The 19,992-nt window shown below is 47.4% G+C and overlaps 1 protein-coding gene across 3 annotated transcripts in view; it reads right to left on the bottom strand.

The window, feature by feature from the left end:
• DHX57 (DExH-box helicase 57) overlaps window positions 1-19,992 on the bottom strand; it is a 149,058-nt gene that overhangs the window by 115,860 nt on the left and 13,206 nt on the right. For all 3 annotated transcript variants that reach the window (XM_075339468.1, XM_075339470.1, XM_075339469.1), the window contains exons 2-5: window positions 16,840-17,072; window positions 12,526-12,678; window positions 12,142-12,360; window positions 8,950-9,758 (exon numbers count right to left, since the gene is read on the bottom strand). In XM_075339468.1, the coding sequence (XP_075195583.1) occupies window positions 8,950-9,758; window positions 12,142-12,360; window positions 12,526-12,678; window positions 16,840-17,072 (1,414 nt within the window). The remainder of the gene's footprint in view (window positions 1-8,949; window positions 9,759-12,141; window positions 12,361-12,525; window positions 12,679-16,839; window positions 17,073-19,992) is intronic.

Raw genomic sequence — 19,992 nt, 5'->3', positions numbered from 1 at the left:
ATCCTAAGCCGTTTGGAGAAGCGCATATCTGGATAAGCGTGGTGTTCCTGGACTGCCTCTCTGAAGGCAGAGTGGTCCAGAAAAATACGTGAAGCTGACTCCTCCACTGGAGGAGCTGTGAGAAATAACCCACATTCTATAGATGGACGCTATAAGATTATTTACTATGGCGTCACAATCAGGTGTATCCAGATTGAGAGCGGTCTCAGGATCAGAATCCTGAGCCGCTACTTCCGCCTCATTACACAGCGAGTCCTTCTGTTAGGACCCTGATGAAACCGAGGCCGCTCATAGCGAGCCCACTTAGGCTGTCTGGGACTGACGTCCGTGCAGAGCCGTGACTCTGGGATGCGTGTGACATTCCCGGAGCTGTTAGTTATTCACACTGAGGGGGGCCATGGATCAATGATTCAACAGTGCCCATATTGTGAGAGACATGTCCGGACTGCTAGGCTTCTAGTATCATAGCCATAGTCTCAGAAAAACTGTCAGTAAATACTGCAGACACCGTCCTCATTCCCTGGCCATTAGTGCATACAATGGGAGTCTATGTACCTGCCGGCCGTATAGCCGTACATGCTGTACCAGCTGTATAGAAAAACATGTGGTTCTGCACCTTTGTTTTACACAGAGAATATGCTGATAACTCCTCCGCATAATCCAGGAGGGTATATACAACGTGCGACCAAACAGTGCAATGTATATAGTACAAGCATATCTATAAGTGCACTTCTGCACTAGTGGGGTTAGCACCACAGGTGCTGCTTAACGCCTGTTACAGCGATTGTGTGACTATCAGAATGCCAGGGTCTTCCACACTTGTCTCTGTATCGTACAGAAACTGACACTAATGGCTGCCGGTGTCCTTGTAGAGAAGGAAGCCGTGGGCGTGCCTGAGAAAGTGCGGGAATCCGGATTCACAGTGCACACAGTGAGAGGGGTGGAGTATGCAAAACATACTCCAGCTCTCAGCTCTGCTCTATGCAGCGTCACGCCCCTACCCTGACTGTCAGGGCTGTGGGCGGTAACGAAGGGAGACTAGGCCCAGAAGCCGGGGACTCGAGTTAACAGCGCGGCCGCCGTAAAAGCGCGGGCCGCGCTGAAGTCCCCGGCGCACCACAAGTGCCAGCCGCGCCGCAGTTCCAGCGGCCGGCGCGACCGATTCCTGGAAGTGGCCAGCGTCCCGCCCCTCTCCTGACTGGCAGGTCTGGGGGCGGGAACGAACGGAAGCAGGCCGCAAAAGCCGGGGACTCTAGTTATCAGCGCGGCCGCCGTAAAAGCGCAGGCCGCGCTGAAGTCCCCGGCGCACTACAAGTGCCAGCCGCGCCGCAGTCCCAGCGGCCGGCGCGACCAATTCCCATAAGTGAGCCTGCTTCAGCAAAGCTGAATGAGGCCATGGCACAGGCGCCGCAGCGCTGATGTCCCCCGGCGCACTACAACACCCAGCATGCTGCGGTGTGAGCGCCAAATGCACGGGGACACAGAGTACCTTGAGGAAGCAGGGCCATGTCCCTGATGTACTCCGCTCCATCCAGCATCTTCTCCAGGGGCTGTAGATGGAGCACGGTCTCAGTGCCTGGAGACCGGTAAATCCCACTTCACCCAGAGCCCTGTAAAAAGGGATGGGGAAGGAATCAGCATGTGGGCTCCTGCCGCCGTACCCGCAATGGGTACCTCAACCTTACAAACACCTCCGACATACCGTGGGGTGAGAAGGGAGCATGCTGGGGACACTATATGTGTCCTCTTTTCTTCCATCCGACATAGTCAGCAGCTGCTGCTGACTAAAAAGTGGAGCTATGCGTGGATGTGTTGCCTCCTTCGCACAAAGCACAAAACTGGTGAGCCAGTGATCCCACTGGGGGTGTATAGCCAGAAGGGGAGGGGCCTTACACTTTTAAGTGTAATACTTTGTGTGGCCTCCAGAGGCAATAGCTATACACCCCAATTGTCTGGGTCTCCCAATGGAGCGACAAAGAAAAACAGACTGGCCATGTACAGCTATTACTAGATTTATCTTTAAAAGAGCTACATGCTCATATTAATAATTGGGGGCTTGAAATACTGCCGACAAATTCCACGAATAATGAATGGATCAGAGGTCACACATGTAGGCTATAATCCATTCACACAGACACCTTTTTCAGAATTGATAGGGGTCAAAGTGATCGAATCATCTCTAATAAAGAGAATTTTGTTACTTACCGTAAATTCTTTTTCTTATAGTTCCGACATGGGAGACCCAGACCATGGGTGTATAGCTTCTGCCTCCGGAGGACACACAAAGTACTACACTAAAAAGTGTAGCTCCTCCCTCCGAGCATATACACCCCCTGGATGACCAAATCTAGCCAGTTTAGTGCAAAAGCTGAAGGAGGACATCCACCCACAAGTAGAGACAGAGCAAAACCCGGAACAACCGGAACCTCTGACTACAACAACAGCCGGTGAAAACACACGGAACAAGAAAACTGCCAACAGGCAACAGGGAGGGTGCTGGGTCTCCCATGTCGGAACTATAAGAAAAAGAATTTACGGTAAGTAAACAAAATTGTCTTTTTCTTCATCGTTCCTTATGGGAGACCCAGACCATGGGACGTCTCAAAAGCAGTCCATGGGTGGGACATAAACAGAAAACTTAGAAGTAGGCAAAACCTAACTTCACAAATAGGCGACAGCCGCCTGAAGGATGCGTCTGCCCAAGCTCGCATCTGCCGAAGCATGAGCATGCACTTGGTAGTGCTTTGAAAAGGTGTGCAGACTAGACCAAGTGGCAGCCTGACAGACCTGCTGAGCCGTAGCCTGGTGCCTGAAAGCCCAAGAGGCACCGACAGCTCTGGTCGAGTGTGCCTTGATCCCCGGCGAGGGAGGCACCTGAGTACTCTGGTAGGCATCGGATATGGCCGACCTAATCCAACGAGCTAGGGTCGGTTTAGAAGCCGAGAGACCCTTGCGCTGACCTGTGGTCAGCACAAAAAGAGAGGTGCACCGCCTAAGAGCGGCGGTGCGTGACACATAGATCCGGAGCGCCCGCACCAGATCTAAAGTATGCAACGCTTTCTCAAAGCGATGAACAGGGGCCGGACAAAGGGAAGGCAATGAAATGTCCTGGTTAAGGTGGAAAGGAGACACCACCTTAGGAAGAAAGTCCGGAGTCGGACGGAGAACTACCTTGTCTTGGTGAAAAACCAAAAAAGGTGATTCCGAAGAGAGCGCGGCCAAATCAGAGACTCTCCTGAGAGAAGTTATGGCCACCAGAAAGACGACTTTCTGTGAAAGTTGAAACAAAGAAACTTCCCTAAGAGGCTCAAAGGGGGGTTTCTGTAAGGCCATGAGGACCAGATTAAGGTCCCAGGGATCCAAAGGCCGCCGGTAAGGTGGAATGATGTGAGATGCGCCCTGCATGAAGGTGCGCACCTGAGCCAGTCGGGCGATACGCCGCTGAAAGAACACTGACAGAGCCGAGACCTGTCCCTTAAGAGAATTGAGGGATAGTCCTAGCTGCAGACCGGACTGTAGATAGGACAGGATGGTTGGCAAGGAAAAAGGCCAAGGAGCATGGCCGGAAGAACGACACCAGGACAGGAAAATTCTCCAAGTCCTGTGGTAAATTTTTGCCGAGGAAGACTTCCGAGCCCGAGTCATAGTGGAGATGACTTCGGGCGGAATGCCGGAAGCCGTCAGGATCCAGGACTCAAGAGCCACGCCGTCAATCAGAGCCGCAGAATTCTGGCGGAAAAACGGACCTTGAGAGAGAAGGTCTGGGCAGTCCGGGAGACGCCACGGCACCTCTACGGACAGACGGAGCAGGTCTGGGTACCAAGCTCGCCTGGGCCAGTATGGGGCGATGAGTATGACCCGACGGCCCTCCATTCTGATCTTGCGCAGGACTCTGGGCAAGAGAGCTAGAGGGGGAAACACGTAAGCCAGACGAAACTGGGACCAATCCTGAACCAGCGCGTCCGCTGCAAAGGCCTGAGGATCGTGGGAGCGAGCCACGTAAACCGGGACCTTGTTGTTGTGCCGGGATGCCATTAGATCCACTTCCGGAGTGCCCCACTTGCGGCAAATCGACCGGAACACTGCCGGATGCAGAGCCCACTCGCCGCTGTCCACGGTTTGACGGCTGAGATAATCTGCCTCCCAGTTTTCCACGCCTGGGATATGGACTGCGGATATGGTGGACTTGGAGTCCTCCGTCCACTGCAGGGTGCGTTGAACCTCCAACATTGCCAGGCGGCTGCGAGTCCCGCCCTGGTGATTGATGTAGGCAACTGCTGTCGCGTTGTCTGACTGGACTCGAATGTGCTTGCCCGCCAACAGGTGGTGAAAGGCTACGAGAGCTAGGAGCACAGCTCTGATTTCCAGCACATTGATCGAGAGGACTGATTCGGACAGAGTCCTAACGCCCTGTGCTCGGTGGTGGAGAAATACTGCTCCCCAGCCGGAAAGACTGGCATCCGTGGTGAGGATCACCCAGGACGGGGTCAGAAAGGAGCGTCCCTGAGACAGAGAGAGAGGCCGAAGCCACCACTGAAGAGAGCTCCTGGCTTGTGGCGACAGAGCCACCAACCTGTGCAAGGAAGAAATCCGCTTGTCCCAACAGCGGAGAATGTCCAGCTGCAGAGGACGCAGATGGAACTGGGCAAAGGGAACCGCTTCCATTGACGCCACCATCTGACCCAGCACCTGCATAAGGTGCCTGATGGAGTGACGGCGGGGCCTCAACAGAGAGGGACTGCTGTTTGACTAAGGGCAGCTTGACAAGTGCCGGCAGAGTTTCGAATTGCATCCCTAGGTACGTGAGTTTTTGGGTCGGGGTCAGAGTGGACTTGGGCAGATTGACAAGCCACCCGAATTGAACAAGAGTGGCGAGAGTGAGCGAGACACTCCGCTGACAGTCTGCGCTGGATGAAGCCTTGACAAGAAGGTCGTCCAGGTAAGGAATTACTGCCAACCCCTGGAGGTGCAGGACCGCAACCACTGCTGCCATGACCTTGGTGAAAACACGAGGGGCCGTGGCTAACCCGAAGGGGAGAGCCACGAATTGGAAATGTTCCTCTCCGATTGCAAAGCGTAGCCAACGCTGGTGTGAAACCGCAATAGGCACATGCAGATAGGCATCTCTGATGTCGATGGATGCCAGGAAATCTCCTTGGGTCATTGAGGCAATGACTGATCGCAGAGACTCCATGCGAAAATGCCGCACCTGAACATGCTTGTTGAGAAGCTTGAGATCCAGGATGGGCCGGAAGGAACCGTCCTTCTTGGGGACTAGGAAGAGGTTTGAGTAGAAACCTCTGAACCGTTCCCGGGCGGGAACCGGAACAATTACACCGTTGGCCTGCAAGGATGCCACGGCCTGTGAGAAGGCGGCGGCTTTGGAGCAGGGAGGAGTGGACAGAAAAAATCTGTTTGGCGGGCTGGAAGAAAATTCTATCCTGTAGCCGTGGGAGATGATATCCCGCACCCACTGATCGGAGACGTGTTGAAACCACACGTCGCCAAAGTGGGAGAGCCTGCCACCGACCAAGGACGTTGCTGGCGCAGCCAGATAGTCAAGAGGAGGCTGCCTTAGTGGCAGCGGCTCCTCCGTTCTTCTGAGGATGCGGCTTTGCGCGCCAGTTCGGTTTACGATCCTTGGCTGAGGTAGTGGACGAAGCTGAGGGCTTAGAGGATGACCAGTTAGAGGAACGAAAGGAACGAAACCTTGACTGGTTCCTGCCCTGGACAGGTTTCCTGGTTTTAGTTTGTGGCAAGGAAGTACTCTTCCCGCCAGTAGCTTCCTTAATAATTTCATCCAGTTGTTCACCGAACAGCCGGGACCCAGCAAAGGGGAGCCCAGCAAGGTACTTCTTAGAAGAAGCGTCTGCTTTCCACTCTCGAAGCCACAAGATCCTGCGGATCGCTAGAGAATTAGCAGAAGCCACCGCAGTGCGGTGAAAAGCCTCCAGAATGGCAGACATGGCGTAGGATGAAAAGGCCGAAGCCTGGGAAGTTAAGGCAACCATCTCGGGTATAGAGTCCCTGGCGAGGGAAAGTATCTCCGCCAGAGAGGCAGAGACTGCCTTAAGAGCCCACACTGCTGCAAAAGACGGGGAGAACGAGGCTCCTGCCGCCTCATATACAGATTTGGCCAGAAGGTCAACCTGGTCAGTGGGATCCTTAAGAGAGGTGCCATCGGCCACAGATACGACTGTCCGGGCTGAGATTCTAGACACCGGAGGGTCCACCTTTGGGGACTGAGCCCACTCCTTAACCACCTCAGGTGGAAAGGGAAAACGGTCATCAGAACTACGCTTTGGAAAGCGTTTGTCAGGACAGACCCTGGGCTTGGTAACAGTGGCCTGAAAACTGGAGTGGTTAAAAAACGTACTCCTAGCTCTCTTAGGAGAGGTAAACTGGTGTATTTCTACCAGAGAGGCTTGTTCCTCTGACACTGGTGGATTGAGGTTCAGTACGGAGTTAATGGATGCAATCAAGTCACTAACATCCGCATCACCCTCAGATAAGTCAATGGGGTACATAGAGGTAGCATCTGAGCCCACAGTAAAAGTATCCTCCTCGCCCTGCACCTCAGCTCGTGAATCAGAGCCGTGGGACGAGGAAGGAGAAGGGTCCCTGCGTCTCCGTTTAGGGGGACGGGGTCCTAAAACATGTTCTGAGAGCTCTGCAGAGCTCGGAGCAGCAGAGGCACCCTGAGAAGGGGGCTGATGCATGGTCAGCAGAGTCCGGGACAGCTGTCCCATGGAGTCGGCAAAAGACTGGGAAATAGCTCTGGAAAAAGATGCTACCCAAGCCGGGGTTCAGCCAAAGGGGCCGGAGCAGCCGGGGGGACCCCTGAAGAGGCTCCAGGCTGAGGCACCACCATGTTAGAGCAGGCATCACAATGTGGATATGTGCTCGGTTCAGACAGAATGAGCTTACATGCAGTGCATATAGAGTACAGCTTAGCAGACTTGCTCCTAGTGACAGACATGCTGCTGAGGTGGAGGCTCTGCAGTAAAGAATACACTCCTTTAGAATGACCCCCTGAGAGTGTATAATAAAGCCCACAACCAGAGGTTGTGGCTTACCAGACCACTTTTTGTGTGCCCTCCGGATTCCACAGCTCGGATCCCCAGTGGATGCAGCAGCTGCAGCAGCCAGCGCCGATCAGTGTGAGAACGCTGATAAAATGGCGCTGGAGTGAGGAGGGGGGGCGGGGATTAGCCCAAGAGCGGGAATCCGGAGGGCCAAGGAAAGATACAGGGGAGGGAAACATCTCCTCAGAGAGGAGTTTCCTCCCCTCTGCTGAACGGCCGGTGGGCGGCGCCGCACTGTTCCCCTGCAAAACTGACATGCAGAGGGACGGAAACCGAAACTAGGCCGCAACTGAAGCCGGGGCCTAGATTTTTACATGCGGCCGACGAGCAGGCACCCTCGGCGCGGTTCTCAGGAAAAACCCAGAGAACCGGCCGGAATTTACAGCAAAGTCAAAAGACACACTCTCCCCTTAATAAATGTACCCGGGACCCCTGAAAAACGTCTCAATACTTAGCTTTTGAGACGCAGGGCCAGGTCCCTGGGGGGGGGTTAAACGCTCCGTCCGGCAGGATCCTGACAGGGCTGCGGATGGAGACCGGTCTCCTGCAAAGCAGAGAGGACCGTGATGGCTCCCACTTCAAGCCAGAGCCTCAGAGGATGGTGAAGGAGCACGGCATGTGAAGGCTCCAGCCTTGTAAAGTCAACCTTAACAGCACCGCCGACACAGTGGGGTGAGAAGGGACATGCCGGGAGTCCAGACTGGACCCGCTTTTCTTCCATATCTTTGAAATCAAAAATCTTAAAAATGAAAAATCAGAGAATGCATGTGTGTGACCTCCTGAACACAAAGCATTGAACTGGTTAGATTGTCATCCAGGGGGTGTATATAGCCCGGAGGGAGGAGCTACACGTTTTGAGTGTAGTACTTTGTGTGTCCTCCGGAGGCAGTAGCTATACACCCATGGTCTGGGTCTCCCATAAGGAACGATGAAGAAACAATTTTTTTTTCCTTTACAAAGTTCTGATTTTTATCATCATCTGCTATATAACAGAAAACTATACAAATTTGATATCTCTGTAATCTGATCTGAAGAATCATGTTACCAATGGGGGTGATTGGAGTAAAAACAATATCCAAAATCCTATAGTAGAATTAACTTAAGGCCCTGTCACACACAGAGATAAATCTGCGGCAGATCTGTGGTTGCAGTGAAATTGTGGACAATCAGTGCCAGGTTTGTGGCTGTGTATAAATGGAACAATATGTCCATGATTTCACTGCAACCACAGATCTACCAAAGATTTCTGTGTGTGACGGGGCCTTTAGAATACCATTTGCATGCACTCTTTGGTATCCGCCATCTTTCCTTCTTAAAAAGGAATCTGTCAGCAGAATTTCACCCCTCTCCCCAATTAAATGTTCATGTAGCTCTGTTAAAAAGACAAATCCAGCAATACCTTTATGTGGTCAGGCTATTCCTAACTTAGTGAGAAATTAGCTTTTGAATTGAAATGCATATGAGGCTACTGTAGATCTGAAGCCTCTGTCACTCCAGCTCTATTCCCTGCCCAGTGCTGCATCCTCCTACTTAACTGACAGCTCCTTTGCCTGAAGTCACACATCATAGAGGCTATCAGTCAAGCAAGGAGAAGCCAGCGAAGGGCAGGGAATAGAGCTAGAGTGACACAGGCTTCAAATTTACTACTGTACTTCAGCCTGATTTGTATATTAACTCAAATGCGGATTTCTCAGAAATAGAAAAAACAGGCTGGCCATGTACAGCTATTGCTAGATTTGTCTTTGAAAGAGCTACATGCTCAGATTAATGTCATAGTTTAGAGGATTAAAACTCTGCTGACAAATTCCCTTTAAGGTGTAAGAAGTATAGGTAGTCCGTTTATAGGCAAACATTTGCTTGATACCTTCTGGAACACGAGTTGATCTTTCAGAGTTCGTGGGTTGCTTATTAACAATTATGGGGGGTTTCTTGGTTTCTGACGTTGGCCTAATGACAGGTTGTGGGATACTAAATCGATGATGTGCATTGGCAAGTAATTGTATAATATCTTCTTCATCCTCTAAGCAGCTGACAAGGGAATAGATGGCTGGTTCCCCAGTTTCAGCAATTGTCAATGCTTTGTCATACAGGTACTCCGCCATGTGCAAGCGGCAACCCATTGGCAGATTCTCATTTAGTGAATGAAATGCTATCAGTGGCGCTTGATAAGGATATTTATTATCCTTTGGGAAACGAATTTCAAGTTCATACAGGTAACTGTTGTCATTAGCACTTAGGTGAGAGTCATCCTTTACATTTTGCTTTGGAGAGTCATGCCTAAATCGACATTTCGACCCAAACCGGCAATTTTCTTTCAAGAAAAACCTGCAGATATCATTAGGTATTGGATTTACAAAATCTTTTGCACGGTCCCTATTTCGGGGTTTCTGAAGCCTGTCTGTGAGGTAACCCAGCTCAAGTCCCACAGTCCATACTCTATTTGGGATCCTTTCAATAAACTTCTCCCCACATATTGAGCTGAGGACAAACGTTTCTTCCTGACGCAAGGCCAAGATGTCTTCCATGCTAATATCATCAGCGGTCCGGGGAGTTTTAGTCTGGATTCCAAAAGCTTCTGAAAAACACTGCAGCAACAAATATTCAAGGGACGAGCCAACATCTCCATCATGGGTCCTCAAGGCAGTCATACATCTTTCTCGGTCAAAACCATAACTACAAGACATCAAATGTAAATATCAAATAATATTTGTCATCAACCATATTTAATACAATGAGAATGATGGTAGTGACTGGTACAAGTACTTACAGAATTTTTCATTTATACTAGTTTATCATTCATACATAGTACTAGGACCTATATATTTATCAACTCTCCTTCGGAGAAGTCCTTAATATCAGACTTTTGGGTGACTGACACCCAGCAACAACACTGATTAGGCTCACCTCACATCAGCGGTATTTTGCCGCAAAAACGCATCTGTTACAAAAGCGTTTCAGTTCCATTCATTTCCAATGGAATTGCGGCAAGATGCGGTCACATGTGGTTGCGTGCGTCATACGCAACCGCATGTGACAGTATCTTGCCGCAATTTCATTGGAAATGAATGGAACTGAAACGCATTTGTAACGGATCCGGTTTTGTGGCAAAATACCGCTGATGTGTGGTGAGCCTCAGCTGTTTGCAGATCTTGCTACAGCTGAATGCAAGCGCAGCTCCATACGCTTTGTAGTTGCTTTTCCTGGGTACTGCAGCTCAGCTCCCATTCACTTATATTGGTTGTCTGGTTAAAACAAATTATCACCTACTCCAAGAATAGGTGACAACTTGCCGATTGGTGTAGGTACCAGCGGTGGGACACCCACGAATCGAGAAATCAGGGAACTTTTATATCCCGTTACAAGATGTTGCAACAAGATGGACAGCCACCTGCCCCTCCATTCATTCCCTAAGGGGCTGCCAGAAAAAGTCAAGTGCAGCACTCCACAGCTTAATAAGGAATGAAAGGAGAACAGGTCTAGCATGTGCACTTGTTATCTATCCTAATAGTGATACGAGGGGGGATCCAAAAGTAATGATAATCGGTTATTTCTATTGCACACAGAAATTTTCTTTTCTCTTAGGTACCCACTAGTCCAGGAAAAAAAAAAAAAAAAAAAATCACTTAAATAGGCCACGATTCCCAGGAGCTACATTCATTTGAATATGAACTGCCGAGGAGTGAACATCAAAATGGAAAAAAACGAGCTCAGAGCTGTCATCAAATACCTCTGCTTGAAAAAAATGACTACCAAAGACATACACAGCGACTTGGTGGAAACATTGGGGGACTCATCTCCTCCATATTCCACAGTTGCACGCTGGGCCAAGGAATTTAAGCTGGGAAGAACATCGACGGAAGATGAACATCGTGAAGGACGCCCATCCACGTCCCTCAATGAAGAAAACGTGATAAAAAGTTGAAGAAGTTGTATTGGCAGATTGAAGAGTGACTATCAGGCATGTAGCTGAGGTCACAGGGATCTCATATGGCAGTATTCAAAGAATCCTTGCAAAATAATTGCATATGAGAAAGGTCTCCGTGCGTTGGGTGCCAAAAATTTTAACCGACGAGCAAAAGAAGAAACGAGTTGACATTTCAATAGCAAATCTCGAAAAGTTCCAAGCAGACAAGGAGAATTTTTTGTCACGTTTTTTGACCATGGACGAGACCTGGACCCACCACTTTGATCCCGAAACTAAACAACAATCGATGACATGGAAACGAGCTGACGAACCGACGCCGAAGAAATTCAAAGTGTCAAGCTCAGCAGGGAAGGTTATGGCGTCCGTTTTTTGGGACGCTGAAGGAATTATTATGGTGGACTATTTGGAGAAGAGAGCCACTATTACGGGCTCCTACTACGCAGAACAAATAAGAAGATTGCGGGAGGCTATCAAGGAGAAAAGGCGTGGCAAACTGCGGGCTGGGGTGCTGTTTCACCAAGATAACGTGCCGGCTCACAAAGCTGCAGTTGCCATGGCAACCATTCAAGAAGCGGGCTTTGAACTGGTGTAACACCCCCCCCATTCGCCAGATCTAGCCCCCAGTGACTACTTTCTCTTTCCTCGCCTCAAGGAACACCTCCGGGTCAAGAAATTTGACAATAGCGACATGATAACCGTTGTTGGGGATTTTTTTGAGTGTCAAGATCAAGAATTTTTTTGGAAGGCAATTCTAAGTTTAGAAAAGAGATGGACTAAATGTATAGACTTGTTAGGAGACAGAAACGATAGAGAAAATAATTTTTTTTTTTTTAATATATTCATTGTTTATTATAGATTATCATTACTTTTGGATCGCCCCTCGTATAAGTTCCCCAATCTGTTGATTAGTGCAGGCCACAGAGGTCAGACCCCCACCGATCAACAAGTTATCACCTATCAGGCTATTAGACAACCCCTTTAAATAGAAGCGGAGCTGCAGTACCTTAGAACTCCCAATAGTGTACTTCATACTCTTCTAACTCTGCACACTATGAACGCCACACTGCCATGGAAGATGCAAATGGCTGCTTACAAATTCATTCCTAAGGGGACGCACAACTACAGACCTACCGAGATAGCTTCCCAATAGCAAAAGGTGATATGACTGCTTCAGGCAACATCTGGGCAGAAGCTTCTGGAGAAAGCCTCCCAGCTACATCCAGTGCTTCTTTTGGGGAAGACCAGAGATCAAATCCAGAATCGGCTTCACAATATTCACCATTATCGTCATCTTCCTCGTCTTCAGAACTACTGTATTCACAGGATTCCTCCAAGTCTGACCCCGCATCACTGCATATGACAGCAAATTTACACTTTTATTATCACTTATGTACTCCAGAATGGGACCTATTACACCAGCATCTTTTTTGTATTCTTAAGAGAGATACAGACTGTAAAAAACTAAAACAAAAACAAAAAAAACCACACAAATACTTTATTACTATATCTACTTACTCAGCAACAGCGTCCAGCTCTGGCTCTTGAAGATCGCGCAGAAGAGCTTTTAACCGTTCTTGGTTCTCAGAGGTCATGTGCAAGGTCTGAAGAGGAGTGCTGTGCGTGCTGCCCCCCCGGCCCCGCGGCCCAGGTCTGTAACCACGACTGGAGCTAACCACAGAAGTAATCATAAGACATGTGCTAAGAAGTCTATACACAAAGCGCAATATTTAACTTTTGGCTGCAATTATGGATCTCTGTAAGCCCCCGAAGTGTCAAGGGCCTAAAATGAGCTACTCTGTAAACTACTCTGCAGATGTTATGTAGACTTACGGCACACCAAAACTCCAGATCTAGCCATGTCTCAACACAGGGCATTGCAACATCCTCTCATATAGTGACAGTTAGTTGCTCATGGTCTTAGCCATGGATACCTAAGCTGCAATGCCCTGCACATGATGTAAGAGTCATGGCTATAATCAGGAGAACTATACTATATTGCTAATTGGAGGTATTTGCTAATATTATCATGCCTACTATATCTTGGGAAAGGATCTTTAAAAGGGAACCTGTCACGTACAATATGCGTTCTGACCCATGAGCAGACGCATGTGTGCCCTAATTACACCTCCCTACCCATCCCTGTGTTGTAAAATTGTGTAAAAGTTTGTAATATGAAAGTAATAAAAAAAAGTTTTAATACTTCCATATTTCCTTTGTAAATAGCAGAGCTCGTCGCCCCATGGGTGTCGCATCGCCCTGTTGGCGTTTGCATACTTTCCATAGTATCACGCCCCTGTGGGCGTGATACCATGGATTCACATGGGTGACGTCCCCCGTCGCTCCTTCAGATCCCGCGCATGTTTGCACTTACCATTCCCGCAGCTTTTTCCGGGTGTTCACTCGCTGGCTTCAGACGCGCTCTGTGCATGATCAGACTCTTCTGATCATGCACAGAGCGCGTCTGAAACTGACAACGAGCAAACATAAAGGCTGCGGGAACTGTAAGTGTGCACGCGCGGGATTCTGAAGGAGTGACAGGGGACGTTGTTCATGTGAATCCATGGTATCACGCCCATGGGGAAATGAGCTCTGCTATTTACATAGCAAATATGTAAGTAATAAAACATTTTTTATTACTTTCATATTACACAATTTGACAATACAGGGATGGGTAGGGAGGTGTAATTAGGGCACACATGCGTATGCTGATAGGTCAGAACACATATTGTACGTGACAGGTTCCCTTTAAATAAAGCAAAAATAGGAGGAGCTTTCTCAGCAGAAATTTTGCATATTGATTGAAATGGCCTAAAAAGACTGATAGGCATTTTAGTGGTTAGACCCCACTAAAGATCTGACTTTCACAAGATATTGGTTTTCTCAGTAACTGGATATGGTACGAAAATTCCTTTAAACCAGGAAAACACTACATGGTTGGGTGCAGTTTATGAAGTGTAAGGGGCACTTTGCACGCTGCGACATTGCAAGCCGATGCTGCAATGCCGAGCGTGATAGTCCCCGCCCCCGTTGCAGCTGCGATATCATTGTGATAGCTGCCGTAGCGAATATTATCGCTACCTCAGCTTCACATGCACTCATCTGCCGTGCGACGTCGCTCTGGCCGGCGAACCGCCTCCTTATTAAGGGGGCGGGTCGTGCGGCGTCACTGCAACGTCACACGGCAGGCGGCCAATAGGAGCGGAGGGGCGGAGATGAGCGGGATGTAAACATCCCGCCCACCTTCTTCACTCCGCATAGCCACCGGGAGCCGCGGTGACGCCGGTAGATGTTCCTCGCTCCTGCGACTTCACACACAGCGATGTGTGCTGCCGCAGTAGCGAGGAACAACATCGGACCGTCGCGTCAGCATAATTATGGAATTCGCCGACACTACACCGATGATACGATTACGACGATTTTGCGCTCGTTAAATCGTATCATCTAGGATTTACACACTACGATATCAAGATGCGACACAGGAAGTGTGTCACTTTTGACATGACCCCACCGACATCGCATCTGCGATGTCGTAGTGTGCAAAGCCTGTCTTAGTGCTCATCAGAAAGTAGCTAAAGGTCTAAATCGGCAGTCCTGTGGCTGGTATAATGCCGCGGTCATTGCTTCCAGTGCAGATCACGAAGTAGCCTGTACTGGATCCATGATGGTGACAGCAGGTAAGTATCATTTCTTTTATTGCTTTCAGAAAATCCAGCCTTTCAACTAATAAACACCTTTTACCAAGTGAACTTCTTTAACCCCTTCACTCCCGAGCGATTTTCCATTTTTGTTCTTAGCTCCCCTTCTTTCAGGGCCATTTTTTATTTTTCAGTCAATATAGTCACATGAGGGCTTGTTTTTTTGCAGGATGAGTTGTACTTCTGAAGGATGCCGTTAATTCTGCCCCATATTGTACTGGAAATCGGTAAAAAAATCCAAGTGCCGTGAAATTGAAGAAAAAAAAAAGTAAAGTTGCACAATTGTTTGTTTTTTTTTTTTGTTTTTTTTTACAGTGTTCGCTATTTTGAAAAACGGATCTGTATCATTATGATTTCAGAGGTCTGTACGAGTTCGTAGATACCAAATATGTATAGTTTTACTTTGATCTAAGTGGTGAAAAAAAAAAAAAAACAGAAGTTTGTATTTAAAAAATAAATAAATAAAAAATTGAATAGCACTTTTGTCGCCATTTTCCGAGACCTGTAGCGTTCTCATTTTTGGTATCTGGGGCTCAGTGACAGCTTATTTTTTGAGTTTTGAGCTGACGTTTTTAATATTACAAATTTTGCATAGATGTGATCCTTTGGTCGCCTGTAATTGTATTTTAATGTAATGTTACGGAGACCAAAAAAAAACCGTGATTTTGGCATTTGGAATTTTTTTCTGGCTATGCTTTGTACCAATGAGATTAACTGATTTTATATTTTGATAGATCGGGCATTTCTGAAAGCGGCAATACCAAATATTTAGACTTTTTTTTTTTATTTTACTAGTTTCCTTAGAGGACTTTATCACTGCACTATCCAATCACTTGTGCTGATCAGAGTGATGCTTAAGTATTGCTCTGATCAGGAGAAATGCTACGTTACTAAGACGCTTGCCAACATTCACAGAAAACAAGTCATGGCAGCGAGAGGGGGTCATCATCTGACCCCACACTGGCATGCCAATCCACTGGCGCCCCATGATCGCATCACAGGGCCGCCCATGGAGGTGGGAAAGAGCGCGATCCCCGCCAAAGCACATAAGATTGCACTGTCAGAGTTTCACAGCGCAATCTAAGGGGTTAACAAGCGTTGGTGGAACTCCGAACCACCCATGTCTATTAGCTGCCCATGTCTGCTGAACAGATTATCAGAAATGTATGGGGAATAATGCAGGCTCGTCCTTGGTCGTAAAGGGGTTTAAAGAAATTCTCATAAGATTACATTTCTATAGTTAGACAACATGGAAATAAGCAAGTTTGCAATTGATTTGCTTTTTCTATGTACCATTATTCTCTGCTTTGAGAGACTTTTAGGCCTCCTTCAGATGTCAGTGTTTCTTGTATTTGCCGCATCCGTTTTTTAGCAGATATCCATTATAACCTGTATAAACACGTACAGCACACAGATAGCATCAGTGTCCTGTAAATGTTTAACATTGAAAGCAAAAAAGTATTTCTAAACATCTTTTCTAATATGCTAAAGAGGCCAGGGACTAGTCGCAAGGGCGTTACTTCCCTTGGCTAGTCAGCCCCCTTAGCATGTAAACACACCCATGTGGGTGTGCTAACATGCTAATGAATGTGCAACATCAGAGGTATGGTTGATCTCACCGCTTTCTGCTGCCACCACCCTAGACGCTGGAGTTTGATTCAGTGCGTATGATCAGAAGTCCGAGACTTCCAGTTATGCGCACTATGAAGTTGGGTGTACGCGTCTTGGCTTCAAAACTGGTGTAGTGCGCAGTACCAGAAGTCCTGGGACCTTCTGATCTGGTGCACTGAGCCTAAAAACAGCAGTGGCAGCATAGGTGAGAGTGACCATGCCTCTGATACTGTGCATTCATTAGCGTGTTAGCACACCCACAGAAGCGTGCTTACATGCTAAGGGGGCCGACTAGCCATGGGAAGAAATGCCCTTGCAACTAGTCTCTGGCCTCATTAGCATATGATAAAAGATCTTTAGAAAGACTTTTTCTAAAGATCTCTTTATCTATGCTACTACGGTAGATACAGGGATGGTTATGCAGGGATTAGCAATATACACACAGAACTGCTTGTGGTTCTGGATGCATACTGCACCTGACAGGTTCCCTTTAAGCACAGGTAGTGTCAGATACACCACTTACCTTGCTGCTCTCTCTGGTTTCCTTAAGAAGCAGATATCATCTCCGTCATCCCATGCTTTAGTAGAGCTTTTCTTTCCTCCTCCACCTCCACCTCCTCCGGGTTCAGCTCTGAATCTTCCCCCTCTATCTCCTCCTCGTCCACCACCACCTCCTCTTTTGCCCCCTCTTCCAGACCCACGTCCTTTACCACCTCCTTTGTTTGGTTTGCCTTTTCTTCTAATAGGAAAGTCCATCTGTGGAAACAATATCATACCATATAATCAAGCATCTCGCATCTGGATTCTTGTGCCTTCTCTGGCCATATTACAACATGATTTGTGTTCTGCTCCATAAGCAAACTGCTGTAAATGGAGCCTGTGCTCTGACAACTTTGTATAGCAGTAGCAGTGTCCCTTTTCTTTATAATTACAATTCTAGATTTAGCTGCTTGGACACTTCCATGTGGAACTTCAACTAGGGGTTATTTTAGAAGTACGGCTTATATTTTAAGCATATGCCAAAAAATCCTACTAGGGCTTATATTCTGGGTAGGTCTTATTTTCAGGGAAACAGGGTATATACAGAGGACTAAGGCCCTGTCACACACACACAGATAAATCTTTGGCAGATCTGTGGTTGCAGTGAAATCATGGACATATTGTTCCATTTGTACACAGCCAGAAACCTGGCACTGATTGTCCACAATTTCACTGCAACCACAGATCTGCCGCAGATTTATCTGTGTGCGTGATAGGGCCTCTACACTTTAAGATGGACAGACCTCATTTTTAAATGAGGTACCTGCCACAGCTGTTCTCCTGGCCAGTGCCTCCTCCGAATCCCCCAAAAGTGAAAGGAAACACATATGGGTGTGGCGCACCTACTCAATGCCACACGCCCATGTAGATGACTCCTGATGATCGTGTACTCATCATCAGGGTGTGTCACCCAGCACACGTCAGCCAACATGGCGGTGTGCAGCTCACAGAGAATGCCGCACAGCCGCCATCATCCTTGAGCCAGAATCCTCCTGGACCTGATCAGGCACATTCAGACCCACTAACTCTGCCGAACCTCAGGGCAAGTGGTACCGTCCTTTTATATTTAAGCTTTCCTGTTTTCCTGTCTTTGTGGGGGGATCCTTCTCTCTTGTGGTGCTTTCATGGGGGAAAGGAAATAAGCCAACATTGTTAAAAAAAAAAAGATCAAAACTTTTATAGCAAAAAAAATATCAGCTCTTCCTGCAAACAATGCAGCCCTTCAAGTTCAATTTTTTTTCCTATGTCCGGCCTATAAACCCAGCTGAGTTTGAGATCGCAGTGTTAGTTGAATGTTTCTATGATTACTTGTAAGGCCACATCTGGAATATGGGATCCAGTTTTCGGTCCACATTTTAAAAAGCACATTCAGAAGTTAGAGTCAGTTCAAAGGCGGGCAACTAGACTACTACAAGGGATGGAAGGCCTCCCATATGATGACAATAAGGAATAACGTTTGGAACACCATTCTAAGTCTGAACTGGGTGCAAAAACCTAAAAAAACATCACTATGGGGAGATAAGGTATGCACACCAGTGACTATGTAAGGGGAATACATGAAATAGCAGAAACTGCTGTGTGAATACTGACTTGAAAAATCCAATAGCTATATGTAAGAGTGAAAATGTGAAAAATGGAATCTGCATTACTGCCATGAACATATGAATCAAGAGAAATTTAGCTACTGAATTGATCAACACCATTCTAAGTCTGAACTGGGTGCAAAAACCTAAAAAAACATCACTATGAGGTGTTCCAAACGTTATTCCTATTTGTTAGTAGTTTTTCGTTTGTGAACCCTCCCCAACCACACCTATTGCCAATCCATATCATACGCATAAATAGCCTGGGTCTCAGCTTCCCACACACAGTAAGTTTTTTAACTGCATGAGAGGACACACAAGCTAGGGACCCCAACGTAGAGAAATACTTTGGCGTAGTGTTGGGGCTCTATTGCATTGATCAATTCAGTAGCTAAATTTCTCTTGATTCATATGTTCATGGCAGTAATGCAGATTCCATTTTTCACAGTTTCACTCTTACATATAGCTATTGGATTTTTCAAGTCAGTATTCACACAGCAGTTTCTGCTATTTCATGTATTCCCCTTACATAGTCACTGGTGTGCATACCTTATCTCCTCACATATGATGACAGGCTGAAAAAGTTGGATTTATTTAGCTTAGAAAAAAAGATGTCTCAGAGGAGATCTCATTTATATGTGTAAATACATGTGTGGTCAATATAAAGACTGGCACATGACTTTTTCCTTCCAAAGACAATACTAAGGACCAGGGGGCATACACTGCGAGTGGAAGAAAAGCGATTCCGACAGCTAAATAGGAAAGGGTTCTTTACAGTTAGAGCAGTCAGAGTGTGGAATGCCGACCACAAGAGGTTGTAATGGCAGATACTATAAGGCTATGTGCGCACGTTGCGTAAATACATGCAGTTACGCTGCGCTTTGTAGCGCAGCGTAACTGCCTGCGTCCCCTGCACAGTCTATGGAGATTGTGCAGGGGCCGTGCGCATGTAGCGTCTTGGAGCGCAGCGCTTCGGCTGCTGCCTGAAGCGCTGCGTTCAAGAAGTGACATGTCACTTCTTCCGTGCGCTTTGCCGGCAGCTCCTGCTCTGTCTATGGCAGGAGCTGCAGGCAGAGCGCATGGAATCGGCTTTTTTTTTTCTCTACGGACATTTTCTGCAGCGATTTGAAGCGCACGTGTGCTCTTCAGATCGCTGCAGAAATTTCTGCAGGGCTTGTACGCAACGTGCGCACATAGCCTAACAGCTTATAATAAAAGGCTGGATGATTCAGTACACAACATTGTTTGTTATAAATTACTTAGGGACAAAATGTAGAACTGGTGGAGGAAAGTTGAACTAGATGGACCTAGGTCTTTTTTCAACCTTATGTAACTATGAAACTAAGTACAATTATAAGCAGTTTATACGTTTTTACACTTTTAGGCCATGTTCACACTTTCAGTATTTGGTCAGTATTTTACATCAGTATCTGTAAGCCAAATCTAGGAGTGGAACAATCAGAGGAAAAATATAATAGAAACACAGCATCACTTCTGCATCATTTACCCACTCCAGGTATTTGCTTTCAAATACTGAGGTTAAAAAAAAACCT

Source organism: Anomaloglossus baeobatrachus, chromosome 3 (assembly GCF_048569485.1).
Source record: "Anomaloglossus baeobatrachus isolate aAnoBae1 chromosome 3, aAnoBae1.hap1, whole genome shotgun sequence".
NCBI lineage: Eukaryota > Metazoa > Chordata > Amphibia > Anura > Aromobatidae > Anomaloglossus > Anomaloglossus baeobatrachus.
The sequence above is the reverse complement of the archived record's forward strand: the minus strand, read 5'-3'. Positions and strand labels throughout refer to the sequence as shown.